Below are 23,879 nucleotides of genomic sequence, written 5' to 3' on the forward strand. Positions count from 1 at the left end.
TTTATTTTTCAAAGGAAGTTTCTATTTAAGTTGTAATGGCTTTAGGAAACCTCATCCAGCTTGTGGATGGGGTTTCCTAAAAAACTTGGCCTATCCGCCAACCGTAAGATTGGACGGGCAGTGTAAATTTGAAATTAATTAGTTTGTTAATTACCTTAATAGGCCTTTCAATAGGCCTTTCTCGAACAAAATATCGCGAGACAGCGTGATGATGTTAGGATGCACGCCCAACGTCATCGTGCTTCATATTGCGTTCCGGCGTGTCAGGTGTGTGCCTGCGCGCCGAATGGAAAATTCTGCCCATGGACTACTGTTTACAGTTACCCAAGGAAGGATATACTTACTTTAGTGGGAGTGCAACAAAGGTTCACCAGATTCATTCCTAGGAATGAGTATATTGTCCTATGTGCAGAGGCTGATTAGTCTAGGTCCATAGTCTTTAAAATTTAGAAGAATGAGAGGTGATCTAATTAGAACAGGAGCATTTTTAAAGGGCTTGATAGGGTAGATGTTGGGAAGGTGTTTCCCCTGGCTGAGATGTCTATAACTAGCATCATTGTCATACTGTAAGGGGCTGATCATTTAGGACTGAGATGAGGAGATATTTGTTCACTCAGAGGGTTGTGGATCTTTGGATTTTTCTACTCCAGTAAGCTGTGAATGCTCAGTCATTGAGTATATACTGATCTAGCAGCTCAAAACTGGGCATCCATGAAGTGCCGAGGGCCATCAACAGCAGCAGAATTTTAGTCAACCTATTATGGCCTGGCATATCTCTCACATTTCCATTACTACCATACAAGGGGTGAACCCTGATTCAATGAAGAGCAGCACCAGTCATCTCTGGAAATGAGTTGCCAACCTGGTGAAGCTAAAACACAGAACTACGTGTGTTAAAAACAGAACAGCTATAGATAGATGTAAACAATCAAAATAATCCCACAACAAACATATATTTCCAAGTCAGGATGGTAAGTGGCTTGAAGGGGTACTTCCAACTGGTGATGTTCCCATGTATCTACTGCCCTTGTCCTTCTAGATGGTAGTGGTTGTGGGTTTGGAAGGTGCTGCCTAAGGAACCTTGGTGAGTTACTGCAGTGCATCTTGTAGATGGTACACACTGCTGCCACTGTCCGTTTGTGGTGGAGGGAGTGAATGTTTCTGGAAGGGTTGCCAATCAAGTGGGCTGCTTTGTTCTGGATGGCGTCAATCTTCTTGAGTGTTGTTGGAGCTGTACTCATCCAGGCGAGTGGAGAGTATTCCATTACACTCCTGACTTGTGCCTTGTAGATGGCGGAAAGGTTTTGGAGAGTCAAGAGGTGAGTTACTCACCACAGGATTCCTAGCCTCTGACCTGTTCTTATAGCCACAGTATTTATATGGCTAGTCCAGTTCAGTTTCTGGTCAATGGCAACCTCAATGATGTTGATAGTGGGGGTTTCAGCGAAGGTAATGCCATTGAATGTCAAGGCGATGGTGAAATTCCCTCTTGTTGGAGATGGTCATTGCCTGGCTATTGTGTGGCGCGAATGTTACTTGCCACTTGTCAGCCCAAGCCTGGATATTGTCCAGGTCTTGCTGCATTTGGACATGGACGGCTTCAGTATCTGAGGAGTCCTGAATGTTGCTGAACATTGTGCAATTGACCTTATGATGGAAGGAAGGGCATTGATGAAGCAGCTGAAGATGGTTGGGTCTAGGACACTACCCTGAGGAATCAGATCAAAGCTCTGTGGTCTCTGCGACCGGTAACCTGCAGACCTATGGGACAGGAGAGATTGAAGGGCAGGAATGAGAGAGACTGAACTGGCAATTGGGAGGGCGGCCTTGAGGTTATAGGTTTGGGTGGGGGGGAGGCGGGCGCTTGGAGGAGGGTCATTTATCACAGCAGAACAATTACTTGAGGGGCCAAGGATGGAAACCGTCTGTTTCTCTTGGTCCATATGAGGTGCTCTGAAAAGCCTGCTTGAAGTGGCTGCTGTCAGATTCATATTACTGCGAGGTTTCCCCATCAGGCTCGTGGTAAATTTAAATCAGACTTCCAACTGCATTGTTGGAGCCTGATTTAAATATTATAATGAGGTGAACTGCCCCTCATGAGTGGGCCAAAGATAAAACTCATAATTGGCCGCGATAAAAAAGCCGCCCGTCATATGTGCAGGGGGTGTCTCTTAAAATTCTCTCCCCACCCCCCCACCACCTTAATACAAGTTCTATTACTTAACATTGATGGCAGAAACTCAAGTTACTCTAGATTGGTCAAGAGTAATGAAACGATTAGTTAACATGGCGGAGGTATATAGTGGAGGGAAGACAATAAGATGGAAAGTAAAAATCATCTTCATGAATATAAAGAAAAGTATAAAATTATATTGTAGCAAGAACAAAATTCACAAATCAACAGAAACTTGTAGAAGCATCTCCTACATGCAGGGAAGGAGAAAATCAAGGTACTCAAAGATGTTGCAGTCAAAATTACTATTACGTTAATCATGGTTGAGATATTTTGTTATTGTAATGCGTTTCAAATCAACCCCCACATTTTTCTGTGGTCACCCAGCCTTCTGACCTGGAAATTCTGGTAGTTGTTCCTTCAGAACTGCAGTAGCTGGACTTGAGTATGCTTGATATAAGTACTCTTCTACTTTGCTAGATCGAAGTAGTTCAGTCCCTGAGCCATCAGCACGCAAAATAAAAAATCTGGCAGGTACAACAAAGAAATGTTATATCATACATAAATATATCAATGGGTACTTGAAGCACAGTACCTATAACTGTGACAAAAGCCAAATACTGCAGATGCTGGAAATCTGAAATAATAAGAAATTGCTGGAAATACTTGGCAGGTCTGGAAGCAACTGTTTCTCTCTCCGCAGATGCTGCCAGAGCTGCTGAGCACTTCTGGCATTTTCTGTTTTTATCAATCCTAAAAGTGCTAGTAATGTAATGACGCAGGTACACTGACATGAATCGTTACAAAAGTGGGGTCACATATTCAGTTTCAATATTATTGAATTGTAAATCTCATTCACACAGCAGTGGGGAGGTGCCAAAATGGAAGGAACAAACAGAATTGGCTTATCAAATATTTTTAACAGCTGATAAGCAGTGTTGCTCCAGGCCATCCGACTGTTTAGTCATTGGTAGTGCATGGCCTGGAAGAGTAAGGAAGTTGCAAGGAAATAGTGAGCTATACATCTTCAAAAAAGTAATCAAAAGAAACATCCAGATGAAAATCATGGAGCTTTGCTTTATTCAAATTAACCACGAATATCAAATACAAATATCCCATTGTGATTTTAAAATTATTTCTATGTTCTATATTTATCTTTGTAGAGGAGTATGTCTTTACATGAAAGATAATCAACCAATTACAGTTTAAATATCCTCATAAGAATTTTAAATTAAGCAATCTTCAAGACAAACAGTACTGCAACTTCAGTAACCTGGTCAACCAGTGAATGCGACACTAAATAACCTGTTTCAGTTCAGTGTTAAGTTACTTTTAACAGGCCCAACTTAGATTCCATCTACGAGCTACTGAACATAAGAAAAACAAGAATGAGAAAAAGCTATTTGAGCCATATCTTCAATATTCCAATTTTATCTACAGGCTTTCATGGATAACTGCTCTTTTGATATGATATTTAGACATATAGCTAATAAGAGTGTTATGATCCGGTTCGGGACCAGTAGCATTTAAAGAGAAATATGAATACCTCATTTTAACCAATAGAACTACACCATAAAGTTTCACTTTTTTTTAAACAAAAAAACTTTATCATATATAAAAGTATTAAATAACACAAGCACTATTAACTTAACAATATGATTTTTATCAATACATGTTATGTGCTCAGGCTTACCTCCTATTTTCTCCAAGGATTCTTGTATAGGGCACATCAATCTTAAAGTTATTTACTTTTGTAGGGCCCACTAATAAGTCCTCTGCAGAATGTTCCTCAGCTCCAGTGATTCTCAGAGGTAAAACTTTCACTCATCCTCTCTTGACTGTAGATGCTTCAGTGTCTTGTTCTTGTTACTTTTCAATACTTCCAAGCTAATTTGTTGGTTACTTTATTTTGCTAAAAAACATCATGAGGCCCACTGTAGATTCACCCACTAGCTTCAAACTAGACAACCTTTCAGCTTCTGTTCCGCACAAGGTTCAAACTGAGATTAAGCCTCACCTGCCTCCCGAGCAGGCAATGAAGTTAAGGTTTTACTCTGCTTACAGAGCAGGCCTATCTGTCATTTATTTTGGCTAACATCTCAGTGAGCTGCAAACCATGAGGTCCAAACTGCAACTAAAAACCTCTCCCAGTAAACATCCAGATACATTGAAACCAGGCAGCCTCCCTAAACTCCATCAATCTCCATGATGATGTAACCTTTCAGCTAATCATTCCTCATTTACAATTTCTCCAGCCAAGTAAGCCCACCTGCTGTTTTATGGCTTTATCACCTCTGACTTTATTAAACAAACATGGGTCACCTTTTGACCTTCCATTTCTTCAGATGTTTTGGCAATCTCTAAAGCCCGGCATTTTAATTATCTTACCTTCACAACTTTAATCTCTTAAAGCATCACGGCTCCAATCTTTTAAATGTAACAGGCTTCAAGCTTGCTTTAATTGCATTTATCCTATTTTCTACAGTTAAACTTTAATTTCTAAAACTAAAACTTTTATACTAAAACACATGAATCATGAACTAGACAATCAGAACAAAGAGTTAAGTAAAAATATTTAGGTAAACTTCCCAGTAAAATAAAGTGGCATCAGCACAAGGGAAGAAGCTAATTGGTGAATGGTTGGAGTCTTAAATTTAATTCTCAACTTAATAAACAGTCAAGTTATTAGAGGTAGGGCAGGGTCCTGAGTCCCACGGAATCTGGATCCTGCTCAATAAAGGAGCTCCAGGACACTTCCACATATGCAGGAAATATCATCACCTGGAGGAATTTGGGCTCTGGTTTTCAGGCCTTGGGTGGCAGCTGGCACATCTGCGATACTAAGAGCCACATGCTTAGCATGTTTCTACAGGTGGCCACCTCACAGTTCCAGGGTGTGCAGGCAGGGAGGGAATGGCCGACCTCCAGGTAGTCAAGGAGGACCAGGCAGGCAGTGGAGGAGTCCCCTGGGTGCATCTCATTCTCCAACCGATATTCAGTTCTGACTACTGGTGAGAGTGATGATTCATCTGGGGAATGCAGCTAGAGTCAAGTCAATGGCACCACAGGTGACTCAGTGGAACAGTGAGTAGGAGGAAGACTGGGAAAGCAATAGTGTGAGTTTTGGGGGGTTTTGAGGTATAAAACCTTTTTACGTAAAAGATCTAAGTTCAGATTTCTTAATTTATGACAATGGGGTCCTCAGTTGTGCCTGACCTAATAAGGTACGAATAACTACTAACTACTATTTATGAATCAAGAATTATTAAGCAAGAATTTACGTAGACATAACAAAAAAACAGTGAAGACAACGTGGATGGTTCTTATTCCTCAAGGCCCTAGGATTCTTTGAGTGCTGCCTGCACAAGTGATGCCTTTCTTCTTCTGTCTCTGAAGTGATGTAATGTTGAACCACATGTCTCAGAAGAATCATGCCACAAATGCCATGGTCAAGTTGTGCCAACAAAGACTTTGATTTTCCAACTTTTATCCCTTATTTTGACTGTTCCTCAACCCCTTATTTGGAAATAGTTCAGATTATCCTCTTTCATTGGTATCAGATGAGGGTCATCTGGTGTCACTCCCCCTCCCACCCCACTCTGTAACTAGAATCATGTAGATTGAAGACAAATGTCCATCCATTATCCCTTGGGCCCCCAGAGGTACATTCTATTGTGAACAAATGACACATCCTTGTAGATACAGAGCAGTTATATCCTCTTATCAACGATGTAACCCATCATAAACATTCACATCAACATATTTTAACCCAAGTCCCACAGATATTAAAGCCATTAAGAACAAATGTTAATGACACTTCCTACCATGATGTCAGGAAAGAAAGGTTTTCCTCTAATACAGAAGTCCTGACCTATAGATTTGGGCAATCAATTAATCAATCAATTAAAGATGGGGTGTCACACTAAGTTCAAGCTGCTGAACTTAAGCCTATTTCTTCAAAGTGGACAAAGAAGCCCTCAATTGTACAGTGTAATTAAAACAAATACAATTCACTGAACTCAGACTTTTTGGTACGTTTAAAGTAATGAAGTCATCTACAAGAGTTCCTTGCAACAGCTGCCTTAACTGTAAATTGTCCCACGAACAGAAATTCAAGCTGAACTTTCCAAAAGGTGGTTAAGACAAAATCAATCTAGACCAACATAAAACCCTAAAAATTAGTAGCATTATCAAAATCTTAGAATAATGATAGCGATGGTTAAGGGAGAACGTCAGAATATTGAACAATCGCAAATGTTATACCCTTGTTCTAAAAAAACTCTAAGGATAAACTCAGCAACCACAGGACAGGCAGTTTAACCTCAGTGGTGGGAAAGATTTTAACAACGATAATCCTGGATAAAATTAACAGTCAAACAGACAAAATTAACCTGGACAAGGGTGAATTAATTAAAGAAAGGCAGTGTGGATTGGTTAAAGACAAATTGTGTTTGAGTGAGTTTTTTTTGATGTCATGCTCAGTGAAGGCATGTCATAATCATGGCCAGGATTTTTAGTATGGTGGAGATTGCCTTCCTGCCATCTAAGGAGTCAGCATCCCCACAGATTCTGCCTGCCCCGCAGCCATTTAATTCTCCAACTAGTGTTAATTAGCTGGAGGCAGGACTTGCGCCCCTCACTTGGGAGGAAGCCCCACCTCAGAGATTGGCCAGCAGCTCTCTAGACCCTGCAGTGCCAAAAGCTGCAATGGACAGGAATGGGACTGTAAGCAGTCCCCAGAGCCTAAGCCAGTTAAGTTTTGGAGGTCTCAGGGCGGGGTGGGCAGACGTGGATGGGAGTGTTGGTGAAGAGGTCAGGGGGGGAGGGAGTACCTGCAGAGGCCAGTCCCTTTGGTGAGGCGGGGGGGTGCCGATGCTCAAAGGAGGCTGCTGATGGAGGCACTGTCCGTGTACCGCCCCGCCCCCACCCCCCCAGCCCTCCCTCCCCACACCCCAATGCCTGAACAGGGTTACTTTTCAGGCTTCCACTTACCCCTGAACTCTTCCCAGTGTAAAACTGTGGAGAGGTCAGGGTGTCAGGATGGGCAGGAAGACACGGGGGGCTGGGGGGGGCATTCGAGAAATTTTACAGCCACACCAACAAACTCACCATCGGGGGAACGTAAAGTTTTGCCCCCATAACTTTAAACAATGACTGCATTCAGTATATAATATTCTGGAATTGTCTTTTATTTAAAAATGGACATTAACAAGGCTGTTAAGGTGGCTGCCAAAGGTCAAATGACTTTTGCAATTTCTGTCTCAACTCTCCAAAAATTCCTGCTTGGATAACCATGGGTGGGAACCACCCCCTTGAGTGGACATAGCAAGACAAAACCCATCTGTAGGATTTACACCTGCCATCGTTTGTGGTTTACCTGAAACACAATTGGGAGGGTTTTCCCTGCAGGGGCCATTCCCTTTCATGGAGGGAGGGAGGGAGGGAGGGTGCCAATGTTCAAAGGAACCTGTTGATGGAGGCACTGCCACTCCCCCCACTCCCTGCACCCCAACGCCTGAACAGGATTACTTCAGCTCCCTGAGGCAAGAACAGAGCTGCCCCAGGGAGCTGAAAATTTCTAACATTAAAAATAAAGATTTTAAAATTATGGTAAACATGTCCCCTCATGTGACATAGTCACATGAGCAGGGACATGTTTAAAAAAAGTTCTAAGATGTTTTATTTTATTTGTAATTAACATCAGAAACATCATCTCGCCCTTGGATGAGATTTCTTTAAAGGTCCGCTTGGCCTATTCGCCTGCCCACCAACCATAAGGTTGAATGGGCAGGGAAAAATTCACTTTAGTTAATTTATTGATGGGCTTAACAGCCGAATCCCACGTGCACCCACCCACTGAAATATCGCACGACTGCACGATGACGTCGGGATGCTTGCTCGATGTCATCGTGCACTATTTCACACTTGTGCGCCCACACACCGAGCTGAAAATCCAGCCCACTATGTACAGACTCCGAGACCCATTTGGCAGAATTTTGCGCTTGATGGGCGGGCGGGTCCGACTGACTTGGCAGCGGGTGGGCGATCCGCGCCGCCGAATCGGGCCGCTCTGTCATTTTGCGCGAGCAGGTCAATTAAGGCCCGCCCGGCGGGGTTCCAACTCCCGTGTTCATCGGGAAAATTAAATCAGCGGCGGGCGTGTTCAGACCACCGGTTCCAATGGGGAACCAGCAGTCGGTATAAAGAGTGGCCAGGCAACCTCCTTTAGGCTGTTCACCATGGCCAGTCAGCGGGCAGCACAAGAGGTGAGGGCAGAGGAGGAGGAGGAGGGGGGCCAGCTGGGGGGGGCCACTGTGCCCCTCGGTTCTCAGATGCCTGCCTTGCTGTCCTCCTCGAAGAGGTGTCCAACCATTGGGATATCTTGTTTCTGGAGGATGGGAGGAGGAGGGTGCCCCATGTCACCAGGCAGGCGTGGCAGGAGGTGACGGAGGCTGTTAGCTCCCATGATGCTGTGCGGCGCACCGGAACGCAGTGCTGCAAGCGCTTCAATAATTTGCTGCGCTCTGGAAGGGTGAGCACCATGTCAGCCTTGGCCATTTTACCCAGCAAGTAGCCTTAGCCTTTGAGGCTCCCCCCCACCCCCCATCTTAGTGTTGTTACTGCATTGGGCATTTGGCGCATGCTGGGTGGGCAAACAGATAGTGACCATACTTACATCAGCCTTAGTGGTTGAGGAGAAGATGGGTTCTCCCTGCAGCATATGTTGGTGTTTGTCGCATTTGAGTAGTCTGGGGGCAACCTGCAGGGGAGGCAGCTAGAAACATACCCAGAACTCCAACACATGTCTCATTGATGGTGATGAGATGGCGGAAGGGGAGCCTCAAGGTGTCGTGGCCAAGAGCCATCTGCTGGCCTCGGCGCTGCACCTAGTTGCGCCTCCTTGCCACGGGTGCTAAGACCCATGTGTTATTCAAAGTGATGGACGTCAAATGTGTCCAAGGTGTCCGTTGGGGGAGGGGGTTGGGACCAGCCGTACTATCTTCTGGGGACTGATCACCAGTAGTGTGGACAGGAGCCGCTGTTGGCCTCAGATGGGCCACTGTGGTTGGGGTGCGGCGTGCGCGTGCAGAGTATGTGAGCGATCAGCCCCAATAAATGCTCTTCCATGTTCTGCAGGCAAAAACTGAGAGCAATATGCGGGAGCGGCAGTGGACTGGTGGTGGGCACGCCGTGCTGCAGCACCTCACCACTTATGAGGAGCAGGCCATGGAGCTGGGGAGGAGGCAGGTGGCCAGGTGTCGGCGAAGCTGGGGTGCAGCGGCCAGGTATTTGAGGGCCACAGTCCCATCCACTCTGTCTCCCCACCATCCAAAGCACTGATGGTTGCTGCAATCCTTAATGCAGCAACACAGCTCATTCACAGACTGATACAGTCAGATGTGGGTCATACACAAAGGTCCCTCGGCCCCTTGAGGATGTGCGTCTCTAGCACCTTCCAAAGTCGCCTTATCCCATTTGTGACCACTATCTCCATGGCCTAATATGCCATGGCATCGCTGCTGCTCATCCAAAGACTTATTGCATCTTAGGAGGGTACCTCCACCACCCTTTCAGCCAGTGCGTCCCACATTACTCTGCCCGTAAGGTCCTCAGCACCTCACCTGTCAACCTCATGGCACTCAGCTTAAATAAATGCCACCACGTTAGTCATCCCTGCACCAAGGGGAAATGTTGCCTTCTGCCCTCATAATGGTATGAAGGTCAATAATGTGACCTATCGATCTCCTGTGCTCCACGGCAAATGTCGCAGGTGTATGCAATGTTTCCTCATCACTCCAACTCTCCAGGCCAGCATACATCCAGGTCAGGAATGTCCGCACTCTCCCCACTCCAATACCATCCCTCCCATGAAGCACTGGTCACAACTGAACGCAGAAGTGAAGGTGTGGCCTCGACCGCATTTTCTGCACTTGCAACATGACCTCCCTTTTCCTACATTCTATTCCTCGGCTAATAAAGGCAACTCTGGCTTCGACCTTGTTAAGCGCCTTATGTTCCTGTTCTGCTACCTTAATGGGTCTGCCCAGCAAGGTCCCTGTAATTGTCGTGACTTCCCACGGTCCTACCATTACTCATGTATGCCCGTACCTTGCTTGTCTTGCCCAAGTGCTTAACCGAACACTTATCCACATAACATTCCATAGGCCATCTGACCAGCCTGTCTGTATGCACGTGTAATGTTTGGGCCTCCTCTTGACTATTTACCACCCCACCAATGTTCGTCTCCTTAGATTCATATGAGCAACTTATGAGGCTGGGGTGGAAAGGGATGAAAGGTGTTACTGACTGAACGCTAACTGATGCACTGTCCTTGTTGTTAATTTCAGCATCACCCTTTCAGCAAGCCAGGCACCAGCGTAGCGACAAACACTTCGGTGGGGATTATGACGTCGGCTGGTGTCCCAGGACACAGTGGAGAGGGCACTTCACAATCGCTGGAGGAGATGGCACGGACAGATAGTGCTGATGGTGCCAGCAGCCGGAGGACTGCAGGGGACCAGGCACATGCTGAGTCGGGCAGTGATGATGTGCCTCTGGAGATGTCAGCCATGCAGTAGCTACAGCACAAGCGGCAGGGTGCGCGGGAGAATCTGGTAGGGTTGCATGAGGGTGTGCTTCAGTTGGTCTCTGTGGTGGAGGAATCCAGGCAGAGTGTCAGTGAAGACATGAACCTCAGGACAGAGCTTCAGGCTTCCACCATTGAGAGATTGGTGACTCTCATGGAGTCTTCAATCGGATTGAGAATCTTCTGATTGGGTTACGCTCTGACCTGCAAGCCCTCACAGCTCTAATGGCCACAGATGGCCATTTGCAATGTGGCTGGGCACCAAGTGTCACCACTCGGTGCCCATTCATCTGCGGTGAGCAGGGAGGTCCAATGTGACCTCATGTCGGCGCAGCTGCCTGTCGTCGCTGCGACCTCCTCTCAGGGCGCTCCGGATGCGGGGGGCAGCTCCTCCGCCCCTCTGCCAGTGACTGTTGCATCCGTTGAGGCTGCGACAACTGGGGAGGTGCCAGTTTTGGAACCGGCCACTCCCTCCCAGGCGGGGCCATCATAGGCTCCACGGGCCAGAGGATGGCCACCAAGGTCATCTAGGCCAACAGGACAGCAGAATCAGCAGGCTGTCTCACAAGCCACTCCGAGTGATGGGGCGGCACCTAGACGTAGCACCCGCAAACATAAGCAGAAGGCACGTTAGGCACTCCACGGGTTTGTCATTGGTGAATTTGTGTTGGCACTAGATTAGGGGATAGATCATTATGTACATCTGAGCGACATTTGTGGTTTATTTTGGTGGGAATAAAGTCCACTTTTCTGACCATGGCGGAGGGTGTTTCCTTTGTGCTGCATCTGTATGTTTCACAGACATCTCTTGAGTGTTTGAGTGGACATTTATGTTTCTGTACTGAGCCCTTAGTTGTAGCTGATGAGGTGGAAGATGTAGCACCTAAGTGGCATGTGTGGAAGTGCCAGGCAATGCTGGTCCTGTTGATCCATGTGTGTGGAGCTAGCTGAAGGTTCGTTGGATTAACGTGTCCTGGGTGTCCCTGCCTCCTTGGTGTAGTAGCAGGTCGGCGTGCTGCCCATCATCATTGCCCTGTGCTTCCTCATCCTCTGAGTCACTGCTGGATGAGGTTGGTGGATCTTCGGCTCCCATCACCGGGGAAAAGTATGTCCTGCCAGTTCTCCACTGCCTGGAGGAGTGCCTCCAGTGAGGTGTCGCTAAACTTCGGAGCTGTGTGCTTTATTCTGTTAGGGGCCATTCTACTGGTCAACAAGTCTTGGGCTGCAGAGAGTGACGTGTGTGCAGGTGCAATTTAAAAATGGGACCTGGAAATATGATCAAATGAGGTAACAGCAGGGCGGACAACTCCCAGCCTGTCCCGCCACAAGATACAACATGCATAGTGTTCATGCATATTTAATGAGCTGAAAAGCGGACAACCTTGCACGGAAACTCACGACGGCCGGCAGGTTCTGCATTGTCTTTCCCACCTGCCACCACACTTAGTCTCCGGAGCAGAAAATTCCACCCTATGGGGCCTGCTCGCCGATGCGTAAAATGACATGCTGTGACGTCGGGTGGAACTCCCGCCGTCACCACACCTGATTTAAATTTTTAGGAAGGCAGGAGCGCAGCTAAATCAGCTGTGCGCCCGCCGACCTGTCAATGGCCAATTGGGGCCATTGACAGGGTCAATTAAGTAATTAAAGGACCTCCCTGTCCAGCCTTAATGTTGGCGGGCAGACCAGGAGCCCCGACGGGAACGAGAAAAACATGAAACCTCATCCACGGGCGGGATGAGGTTTCATGTAGGCTTTAAAAATTTTTAATAAAGATTGTGTAAAAATTATGGACATGTCCCAACTCATGTGACATTGTCACATGAGGGGACATGTAAGGGAAATTTTACTTATCTATTTTTGTCTTTTTTACATTTACAGACAATCTCCCTGAGGCTGCATTTAGCCTAAGGGAGATGAGTGCGCTCTTTCGTGTGCATGTGCAAAACAGCGCACTCTCAATTTTGGGATTTCCCCCCCCTGCCCGCACAGGGAACGCATAGCGCTTCTGTGTGGATATCACGTTGGGCGGGCCTTAATTGGCCCACCCACATAAAATGGCGCCGCACCTCCAATCGGGGGCGCCAATCGGAAGCGCACCCGCCCATCAACTTCCCCCCCAACGGGGGGAAAATTCAGCCCTATGAATCTATCTCTGACAAGCACTGACTGATTGTTTAACGCATATTTTTTGTGAACAACTGTAAACTAATAACAAACCTTGGGGCATGTTCTTTATAAGTGATGGGCTCAAGGAGTAAAGCATCTTCTTCCTCTCCCTCTTGACTGCCATTGTGAGTGAGAACAAATGTATTTCCATCCACCAGGACCTAGTATATAAAAATAAACAAACTTGAAACATCCTTGTAAAGTCCCAGTGCAATGCTGCAGATAGATTTGTACGTGTTACTGATAATAGCTTTAACACATTGAATATATAACTACAGTTTAATATAAATATTATATACATTTATTCATGATAAATTAGAGTTGGTCACTCCTCATAACCTTTCATAATAAAAAAACTCATTGAATTTTTCTTTTAACCATCTCTGCATCCTATCCTGAAGTAAGTTCTGTTCATCAATTAAACCTAGCTCACTGACCTGCATTAATTTCTGTTTCTCCTGATGACTCAAATTTTAAATTCTTATCCTCATGTCTAAACCTCTTGTGGTGTCACTTACTCCTAAAGCCATACAACCTACCTAAACTCTCCATTCTGGCAGCATCTGCGAAGAGAGAAACAGTATTAACGTTACAGGTCATTGAAAGGTCAGATGAGGGTCATCAGCCTGGAGCGCTGGGCGCAAATTAGTTTCAGCCAAACGGTTGGAGAATTGTTGGGAGCCCTGCATCGCTTTTGTGCAGGAGGCCGGACATAATTTAAGTGCACTCATAGAACCATAGGTAAGTTACGGTGCAGAAAGAGGCCATTCAGCGCATCATGTCTGCACCAGCCATAAAAGAGAAAAGTGAAATTAGCCGCTCAATTTAATCCCGCCTTCCAGCACCTGGTTTGCAGGCTACAGAACTTAGATGCAGATCCAAGTACCTTTTAAATGAGTTGAACGTTTCAGCCTGAACCACCAACTTAGGCAGTGAATTCCAGATGTCCACCACCCTGTGGGTGAAAATGTTTTTCCTCAAGTGACCTCTAATCCTTCTAACAATCACCTTAAATCTATGCCCCCTGGTAAATGACCCCATCAGCTAGGGGAAACAAGCCTTTCCTGTGTACTCTATCTAGGCCCCTCATAATTTTGTACACCTCAATTAGGTCACATCTTAGCCTACCTTGTTCTAAGGAAAACAACCTTAGCTGTTCCAATCTCTCCTCATTGCTGCAATTTTCAAGCCCTGGCAACATTCTTGTGAATCTCCTCTGTACTCTCTCCAGAGCAATTATGTCCTTCCTGTAATGTGGTGACCGGAACTGTACACAAAATTCCAGCTGTGGACTAACCAGCATTTTATACAGTCCCATCATTACATCCCTGCTTTTGTATTCAATACCTCACCCAATAAAGGAAAGCATTCCATATGCTTTCTCGACCACCTTGTCCACCTGCCCTGCAACCTTCAAGGATCTGTGGACATGCATTCCAAGGTCTCTCACTTCTTCAACCCCTCTCAATAGCTTCCCGTTTAATGAGTATTTCCTTGCTTTGTTTGCTCTCTCAAATGCATTACCTCACATTTTCCAGATTGAATTCCATTTTCCACTTCTCTGCCCACTCAGCCAAACTACTGATATTATTCTGGAGTCGATAGCTATCCTCTTCACTAGCACTATCACACTCAGGCATTTAACAGGTCAGCATTGAGCATCCCATGCGATTAAGGCCTGCAGAGAGTGGAAATCCCGCCCTCAAGAGCTGCAGATCAAACAGAGGCCTGCAGTGCCACCGGGAGCAGTGGCTGCTGTTGGTAATACAAAGAAGACTGATGCTGGATCATCGGAAACAGGTGAGTGGAGCGGGATCATGGTTATGGGGAGGGGATTGCTGGTGAGAGGGTTGCCATGAGGTGGGGGAGGGGGTTGGATGCAAGGACATGGAAGTGGTTTTTAGCGGCCTCCCCTTTCCGATACCAGCTCCCTTGAATGGCACCAAAGTGCCCATCAGCGAGGGGTTTCTCCCCCTAGATTTGCTAGGCAGCATTCAGGTGCCACGGAAGACCTGCGCAATTCTCATAAATCCCTAAACCACCATTAATTCCGATGGGTTGAGGGGTAATTGGCTTTAAGTGGCTCATTAATGAACCTGATCAGTATCCTGCTGGGGCAGGATTCCCACATTGGGTCTGTCCTGCCCCCGACTAATGTGGGGATAATTTTCCCAGTGCCAGCAATTGAATGTTGGTACTCCCGCCTGATTCTTCAGGCTCTCCCTGCAGCATGCTTGTTTCAGTGGGCCCCAATATATTCAGCCCATTAACTCTGGTTCTCTCTTCACAGATGTAGCTAGTCCTGCTTAGAATTTCCAGCATTTTTAGTTTTTATTTCAGATTTCTGGAGTATTTTGCTTTTATAAACTGTCCATTTCTCTGATTCTTATCTCTTGTGCATCCATCCTTACCCCCACCCCTTCACCTCCTAATAATTCCTTCTTTGGATCAGTGTCCTGCATTTTATTGTATCTCTTTGTGATGTTGTTTATGTTAAAGGTGCAACATAAATACAAGCTGCCGTTCCCAGACTCCACTCTGACTGTTTGACAGCTAGACCTGGATGAACCAAAATTTTGCTCAGCTTATTAATGGCAATACTTGACCCATCCTTCCAATACTGTGTGTCTAGCCTTGGCTCAATCAACTTCTCTGACTGCCGCTCAGGCAGTGAAAAGATGTGGACTGTTTAGCTTCATTGATGACATTAATTCATTAGGAAGATTGCTGTAATATGTTTACTTCCACCCTGATCAAAGCTCCTACCAATGTAATTTTAGGTAAGGCCTCATAAACTTCCTGACTGTTTTCTTAATTTTTCTGTTCTCGAGATAAGGGTATCGCGGCAAGGCTGCTATTTTATTGCCCATTCCTAGCTGCCCTTGAGGAGGTTATTGCGGATCAGCTTCTTGAAACACTACAGTCCATGTGGCGACCAATTCTGTTAGGTTGGGAGTTCCAGGATTTTGACCCAATGACATTGAAGGAACATCGGAATTTATCCAAGTCTGGTTGTGACTTGGAGGTGATGATTCTCCTTTGCAACTGCTGCCCATATTCTTCTCGGTGGTGGAGGTTGTGGATTTGCTGATGATGCTTTGGTGACTTTCTGCTGGACATCCTGTAGATAGCGCACAATGAAGCTACTGCATGGCAGTTGTAGAGGCAGTGGATGCTTAAGCTGGTAGATGGGGCACCAATCAAGCAAAGGCTTTGTCATGGATGGTATTGAGTTTCTTTAGTGTTGCTGGAGCTGCACTCATTCAGGCAAGTGTAAAGTATTCCATAACAGTTCTGATATGTGCCTAGTAGGTGGCTGTGAGTTAGGAAACAAGCCATTTGTTGCAGAATACCAAGCCTCTGACCTGCTCTAATAGCCACATCATTTATGTGATTGGTACAGTTGAGATTCCGGCCAATGATAACTCCCAGAATGTTCATACAGAGGGCTTCAACAATGGTAATGTCACTGAATGGCAATGGCAGATAGTTAGCCTCTGTATTGTTGCAGATGGTCATTACTGGCACCTGTATGACACGAACATTACTTGTCAGCCTAAACTTGGATGATGACTGCGTCTTACAGCATGTGGGTGTGGATTCTTTTCCAGCTGGTTTCATTGCCTTAATCTTCAAATCATCAATATAACACTGCTCATAGCTTCACTCACTCAGGTGGGAGGGAGCAACCGGGGTGGGGGAAGCTGGGCCTGATCAGGAAAGGAGGCCAGTGATGGAGGGTCACCCCCACCGCACCATGCCTTGCCCACCCTACACCCAAGTAGGATAACCAGGCAGGGTTCTATCCTGTCCCTGACTTCCTCCCACTGGCCTCAAAATGGAAGCCAGGCAGGAAGTAGTCTTTAAGTGGCCATTAATTGGACACTTTGGGAAAGGTCAGGCTGACCAACCTAGGCCATGTCCACCCTCCTTAAAATTGCAGTTCAGGGTGGGCAGGAGGGTGGTGGGAAGGGAAGTTGGGGAATTTCATGGGTTCACCAGCCTGCAAACCCGTCAGCAAGGGCCCGTTAAGCACACACAAGGGGGAAGAATTTAAATATAACCTAGGGAACTATCAGAAAATTGCAACATTGTCATGCTAAGATGCAAGACTTAGTTAAAGGCTGTCACTCTTCAAGTTTCAGTGTAATAAATTATCTTTCTGTCTTATGCCTTTATTTTTATTAAATTTGCCTCTTTCATTCTTTTACAAGAATTTCAATCTGTATCACTAGCTGGACTGGAAGCCAATATTTATTTTATGTGGTGGGAGCAGGCGGAGCAACACTGGACAAATATTGGAACTATAGCACAAATTATAAAATTGAATCCTGCAAGACCTGGAAATGATTTTCCTCAGGATCCATGACCTCACAAGTGACGGGTGAAGTACTTCTCATAAAATAGGCACCAGGTTGCAGTTTCATATCACTGATAGTTGGGTGTGTTATGATATTATTTGTCTCTGATGTGTACACAGCACAGCCATCCTGATCAATTAAAAGGCATCCAAAACTTGCTGGGAAAATCTGAAATGCAAACAGCAAATCAAAGCAAGATCAGCAGAGATTACAGTATTTAAAAATCTCTGACCCACGAAGAACTTTGTTTTATCCAATCCAAAGAGCACCAATTTATATGACTTCAACTATAGTTAACAAAACGGCATCATGACTGATTAAGTGAGAAAGAAAAAAATATACTTATGCATTGGATACTCTGATGTACACTTAAAATGGTACACTTTCAGAGAACGTTAGGTACAAATACCCTCAAAAAGTGTACTTTGAAAAAATAAATCAAAATTCACATCCTTCCAGTTATGGTGGTGCTAATTTTTCTGTTATCATAATCATGTCTGATACTGTGCTACACTGAAGTATTACATAGCAGTACGCTGAAATGCAAACATAGAAAGGCTGCGTGCACGTAATGAAGCCAGTGGCAGGATCAAGGGAAATTGGCAAAGTGTCTTTATTTCTTTATTCCTGGTGAACTATGGGTACCAGATGTGGCCCCCAAAGGCAGCTTGCTGATTTGGGGAAGCAAGATTGTGACCAACTCAGATTTTATTGTGAAATCCAGAGGAGTACTCCTGCACGAAAAAAATTAGACTGCTGGTTTGGTTGGCAAGCTTCTAAGATTGACAGTATCATGCATGGCACATGCTGTGGCCAGTTGCTAACAAATTTTAGATAGCTAAGCTGAATCAGGTGGGGAAGCAATTGGGAGAGAGGAGTTGCTGGCAACCCAGAAGGAAAGAACAGTTCAAGCTAGTACTCTTATTTCCCAGTTTTTACTGTTCTTTCCTTTAGGGAAGGGCTTGTAAATTTAGCTGTGCTCCTCTCAGCTCCGCAATAAGGTAAGTAAAATACTTACAACTTACCTTTCAGAGGGCAGCCTCCAGTAATCCTTTTATTGCTGCTGGTTTAGCTACTGAGTGCCCGAGAATGCTGGCTGAAGCATGCCTGATGCATGTTGCAGTCAGTCCTAAAGAGTTTTGAAAAGGAATCTAAAACATGAGTTGGATTGTCAATTTGCATATGCTTATGCAAAAGCCTTTATCAATATTGCAGGTGGTACACTTCCGTGCAGAATGTGAATGCACAACACCCACTACATTGGATGCTTAGGTGCCATTTGATGCCTATATAGGGGGTGTAGTGCCACTGAATTTCTAGGCCACAGCCTGATTAGCTATTCTTTCTCCTTTTATGTAGCATATTATTGCATACGTAGCAAAGAACAATCTGAATGCAGAATGATAAGATTTTACTCTAAAAGCAGCTCCAAGGGCAGCCCTCATGGTGTCTGCCATGACTCTATCCCAACAATGCTTAAATTTCAAGGTTGGGGCCAATGCATCCTTTAGACTTCTTTTGGGGCAGAATTAGCCCCCCTGTCAGGGGGGAAGCTGAGGAATGGGTGCGTGGAGGCACGCCTCCAATCGGCACCCCCGATTGGGAGCATGCCGCCATTTTACGTGGGCGGGCCAATTAATGCCCGCCCAGCGTGATGTCCACAAGGAAGTGCTATGCGCTCCCTGTGCGGGCGGTGGGGGAATCCCTAAACCGAGAGTGCGCGCTTTTGCGCATGCGTGCGAAAGAGCACACTTATCTCCCTGTGACTAAGTGCTGCCTCAGGAAGATCAGCGCCAAATTTAAAAATGTTAACAATAGAAAAAAAAAATCCCCTGACATGTCCCCTCATGTGACACTGTCATGAGTTGGGACATGTCCATCACTTTCGTTAACACTTTTATTAAAAATTTAAAAACCTACATGAAACCTCATCCCGCCCATGGATGAGGTTTCATGTTTTTTCCAATGCCCGCCAGGGCTCCTGGCCTGCCCACCAGCCAGGTTGGACGGGCAGGTCCATTAAGTACTTTAATTACTTTGTCAATGGCCTCAATTGGCCATTGACAGGTCGGTGGGCAGACAGCTGATTCTGCTGAGTCCCCGCCCACCTGAAAATTGAAATGACGTGGGGTGACGTGTGACGTCGGGAGGTCCGCCCGACGTCATCTCGCGTCATTTTACGTGTCGGCGAGCGTGCCCCGCCCACCGCTCGGGAAATCCTGGCCTTGGAGAGTTGAGAAAAAAGTCAAGCATATCCTAATCACTTGACCTTACAAGTACACTTAGAATAAAGTTGAACTGAATGAATTATTTAAAGCATTACAAACACTGTGCACATTACCATTGCCTATCTTTTTCATAAATGATGAACTTTCAGGTGCACTCAAGTATGGAACTAAAGCAAGCAGCATGACTGAATAATAGAATTTTTCCTTTGGTTAAGTGCGCATATTAAAAAAAGAAACAAACTTAATGTCATTGCTATATTACCTGGTACATCCCCTGTGGTTTGGCGATGATTGTTGTACCGTTCCCAAACACTGCAGTACACGTGCAGTCATCCCAGTTCATTAAAACAGTGGCAAATCCCACACACTCTACCTTTATGAATTTAATATGTCTAGTCACATTATGTGGGGCTCCCTCTGTGAAAAAATGCACCATTTAAAGAATTTAGTTAAATTTCTGTTTAAACGTAATTCAACATCCAAAGTTTATATTAATTCTCATAATCTAAACATGGTTAGAAATATAATGAGCTTACAGGATGGGTATTATACTTTGTTGGGTGGACTTTGAGAAGGGTAGGGTTTCTGCCTGCCCTGTATCTGCTCCAGCTCAGTCCAAACACATTTTCTTGGGTTGGGGTCATTAAGTGTTCCAGTGGGATTCCCACATCCAGTATCTTTCATAGGGCTGAATCTTCCAGTCGGCGTGTGGGGCGGGCGTCCTGACGTCATCGCATGTCATCTGGATATTTTGTTCGGCGGGCACACGCCGGAGGCAGCTGCACGCCCGCCAAACTGTCAACTATCTATTAAGGCCGTTACAAAATTAATTAAACTTGTTAAGAACTCTGCCCATCCAACCTTAAGGTTGGCGGGCAGGCAAAGAGGCCATGCGGCCTTCGCCTTTTTTAGGAACCCTCATCCACAGGCGGGATGAGGTTTCCTGAAGTTTTTACAAAATAAATAAATTTTCCCAACTTCACAAACATGTCCCAACTCATGTGACACTGTCGTGTTTAAATAAATTTTTGCTTTATTTATTAAAAAGTGGTAGGGAAATTATTGGAGAAGATTCTTCGTGACAGGATTTACTACCATTTGGAAGCAAATGGGCATATTAGTGAGAGGCAGCATGGTTTTGTGAAGGAGAGGTCGTGTCTCACTAACTTGATCGAGTTTTTCAAGGAAATGACAAAGATGATCGACGATGGAAGGGCAGTGGATGTTATCTACATGGATTTCCGTAAGGCCTTTGACAAGGTCCCTCATGGCAGACTGGCACAGAAGGTAAAGTCGCACGGGATTAGAGGTGAGCTGGCAAGATGGATACAGAATTGGCTTGGTCATAGAAGACAGAGGGTAGCAGTGGAAGGGTGCTTTTCTGAATGGAGAGCTGTGACTAGTGGAGTTCCGCAGGGATCAGTGCTGGGACCTTTGCTGTTTGTAGTACACATAAATGATTTGGAGGAAAATGTAACTGGGCTAATTAGTAAGTTTGTAGACGACACCAAGGTTGGAGGAGTTGCAGATAGTGAAGAGGATTGTCAAAGGATACAACGGGATATAGATCGGTTGGAGACTTGGGTGGAGAAATGGCAGATGGAGTTTAATCCGGACAAATGCGAGGTAATGCATTTTGGAAGGTCTAATACAGGTAGGAATTATACAGTAAATGGCAGAACCCTTAAGTGCATTGACGGGCAAAGGGATCTGGGTGTACAGGTCCACAGGTCACTGAAAGTGGCAACGCAGGTGGATAAGGTAGTCAGGAAGGCATATGGCATGCTTGCCTTCATTGGCAGGGGTATTGAGTATAAAAGCTGGGAAGTCATGCTGCAGCTGTATAGAACCTTGGTTAGGCCACATTGGAATATTGCGTGCAATTCTAGTCGCCACATTACCAGAAGGATATGGAGGCGTTGGAGAGAGTGGAGAGGCGGTTTACCAGGTTGCTGCCTGGTCTGGAGGTTATTAGCTATGAGGAGAGGTTGGAAAAGCTCGGATTGTTCTCACTAGAGCGACGGAGATTGAGGGGCGACTTGATAGAAGTTTACAAAATTATGAGTGGCATGGACAGAGTAGATAGTCAGAAGCTTTTTCCCAGGGTGGAAGAGTCAATTACTAGGGGACATAGATTTAAGGTGGGAAGAGAAAACTATAGAGGAGATGTGCGGGGCAAGTTTTTTACGCAGAGGGTAGTGTGTGTCTGGAATTCGCTGCCAGAGGAGGTGGTGGAAGCAGGTATGATAGTGGTGTTTAAGAGGCAGCTTGACAAATACATAAATAGGATGGGAATAGAGGGATACGGACCCCTGAGGTGCAAAATGTTTTAGTTGACGGGCAATATGCAATAGGGCTTGGAGGGCCGAAGGGCCTGTTCCTGTGCTGTACTTTTCTTTGTTCTTTGTTCTCTTTGTTCTTTGTTTTCTAATCCATTCAATATCCTTGAGGCAGCTCCGTACCTCAGGGAGATTGCTGCAGGCCCTGACTCTCCCTCCTCCTGCCGCCCGCACAGGTAGCGCTGAGTGCTACTGGCCGCGTGTTATGCTGGGCTGGCCTTAATTGGCACATCCGTGTAAAGTGGCGGTGCACAGCCGATTGCGGGTGGTGATCAGCTCTGGGCCCACTCCCGCCTGCTCCCAGCCAGCCCGCCTGCCATAGGAAAAATTCTCCCCGTAGTCTTGTGAGTTGGACTCACCCTTAATGCTCTTCTGAGATCATTGAACCTCTTTCTGTATTAAACACAGGATCTAGGTACAGGTATGCTGTGTGTGCTGTTGGCATCCATTCTGATGTAAGGTCATTGACCTGAAACATTGGCCAGGAATTTCCCCTCGGTGATTATGGGGTGGCACCCAGTCACAAAGGGGAAATGGGAGGAATCCCTGACATCATTCCAGGCCATTTAAATTTTTAGGAAGGTGGGTGGACAGCGAAATCAGCTGTCCGCCCGCTGACCTGTCAATGGCCAATTGAGGCCATTGACAGGCTAGTTAAAGTAATTAAAGACCTGCCCGGCCAACCTTAAGGCTGGTGGGCAGGCCAGGAGCCCCAGCGGGCTTCTGATTATTCATGAAACTTCATCCACTGGCGGGATGAAGTTTCATGTTCGTTTTGTACAAAAATAATAAAGTTTATGTGTTCTTTATTAACATGTCCCATCTCGTGTGACATTGTCACATGAGGGGGACATGTTAATAATTTTTTAATGTTTCTATTTTTAAAGCTTTTTCCACTGTCACTATTCTCCCTGAGACAGGACTTTGCCCCACCGCTGGGCGGGTCTTAATTGGCTTGCTCACTTAAAATGGCGGCAGGCCCCGTTTCAGTGGCGGGGGTCGGCTGCCTGCCCACCACCAAGCTGGTGGAGCCCGCACGCCATCCAAGGGCAAAATTCTGCCCATTAACTCTGTTTCTTGCCACAGACGCTCCCTGATCTGCTGTGTATTTCCAGCATTTTTTTTGTTTTTATTTCAGATTTCCAGCATCTGCAGAATTATATTTTTTTATTGTGCTGTTTACATGTGATGTTGCTTACATGGCTTCTAGGGAAAAGTTGCTTTGTTCCTTGCCCTGACTTTGTCCACTAGCATCTCCAAGGAGATATCATAAAAGCTGGGGAAGATCTTCTATTCTTTGCAGTAGCTAGGATATTGTCACAGAAATGAAAAATATGTGCAGGCCATGCAAATTCGCTTTAAATCATGCATCCCCACTTTGTCTTGTGAGTTATGCCAGAAATTATGCATAACAAGTGGCCAAGGTGTCAGATTCTCTGTGTGATTGGTAGGGCAGCCAGTCAGTAAAATATTATTGAAGCCTGAGAGTTAAAATTGCCTAGGCCTCATGACAGTGATCTCATGGGTGTTTCCTGCCCATCCCTCTGCCCACCGACCTGACTCAAAACAGTAAAAATCAGCCCCAGATTTTATTCTGCCATAAACTGAGAATATTATCTTATTTTCAGACACAAATTGCCCGAAAAACACACTGTCCATAATTTGCTGAATAAGTAATGGCGTCTGAATGATGCCCGTAGTTATTCACATGCAAATCAACCAGCAACTTGTGTTGAGGTAAAGATGTTTTGTGAATTGCAAGTCATTACAAATTGGTGACCCATTACTGCCATTCTGCCTTTAGCTTCTTGAAAACAGAATCTCACTTCTAACCTCCCCATTTCATCAAGTTGCTGTTATTTGCATATTAAAAATTAAAAGTGCACAGAAAGTTAAGTAAATAGTGTAAGCAACCTTTCAATGAGACAATAATTGTTAATGGCTATCAACCTTTCATGACAGAAAATGAACAGTTAAGTATGGAATCTCATTACTACAGGTTTCAAATTATTGTTGAAGATT

At 45.5% G+C, this 23,879-nt stretch overlaps 1 protein-coding gene across 1 annotated transcript in view; it reads right to left on the bottom strand.

Annotated features, from left to right (window-relative positions):
- Nucleotides 1-23,879, bottom strand: part of spag17 (sperm associated antigen 17) — a 342,330-nt gene that overhangs the window by 114,354 nt on the left and 204,097 nt on the right. The window contains exons 36-39 of the mRNA XM_078559611.1: nt 19,781-19,935; nt 17,270-17,458; nt 12,981-13,090; nt 2,570-2,700 (exon numbers count right to left, since the gene is read on the bottom strand). Coding sequence (XP_078415737.1) covers nt 2,570-2,700; nt 12,981-13,090; nt 17,270-17,458; nt 19,781-19,935 — 585 coding nt within the window. The remainder of the gene's footprint in view (nt 1-2,569; nt 2,701-12,980; nt 13,091-17,269; nt 17,459-19,780; nt 19,936-23,879) is intronic.

The sequence above is a fragment of the Cetorhinus maximus genome, chromosome 16 (assembly GCF_964194155.1).
Source record: "Cetorhinus maximus chromosome 16, sCetMax3.hap1.1, whole genome shotgun sequence".
Lineage (NCBI taxonomy): Eukaryota > Metazoa > Chordata > Chondrichthyes > Lamniformes > Cetorhinidae > Cetorhinus > Cetorhinus maximus.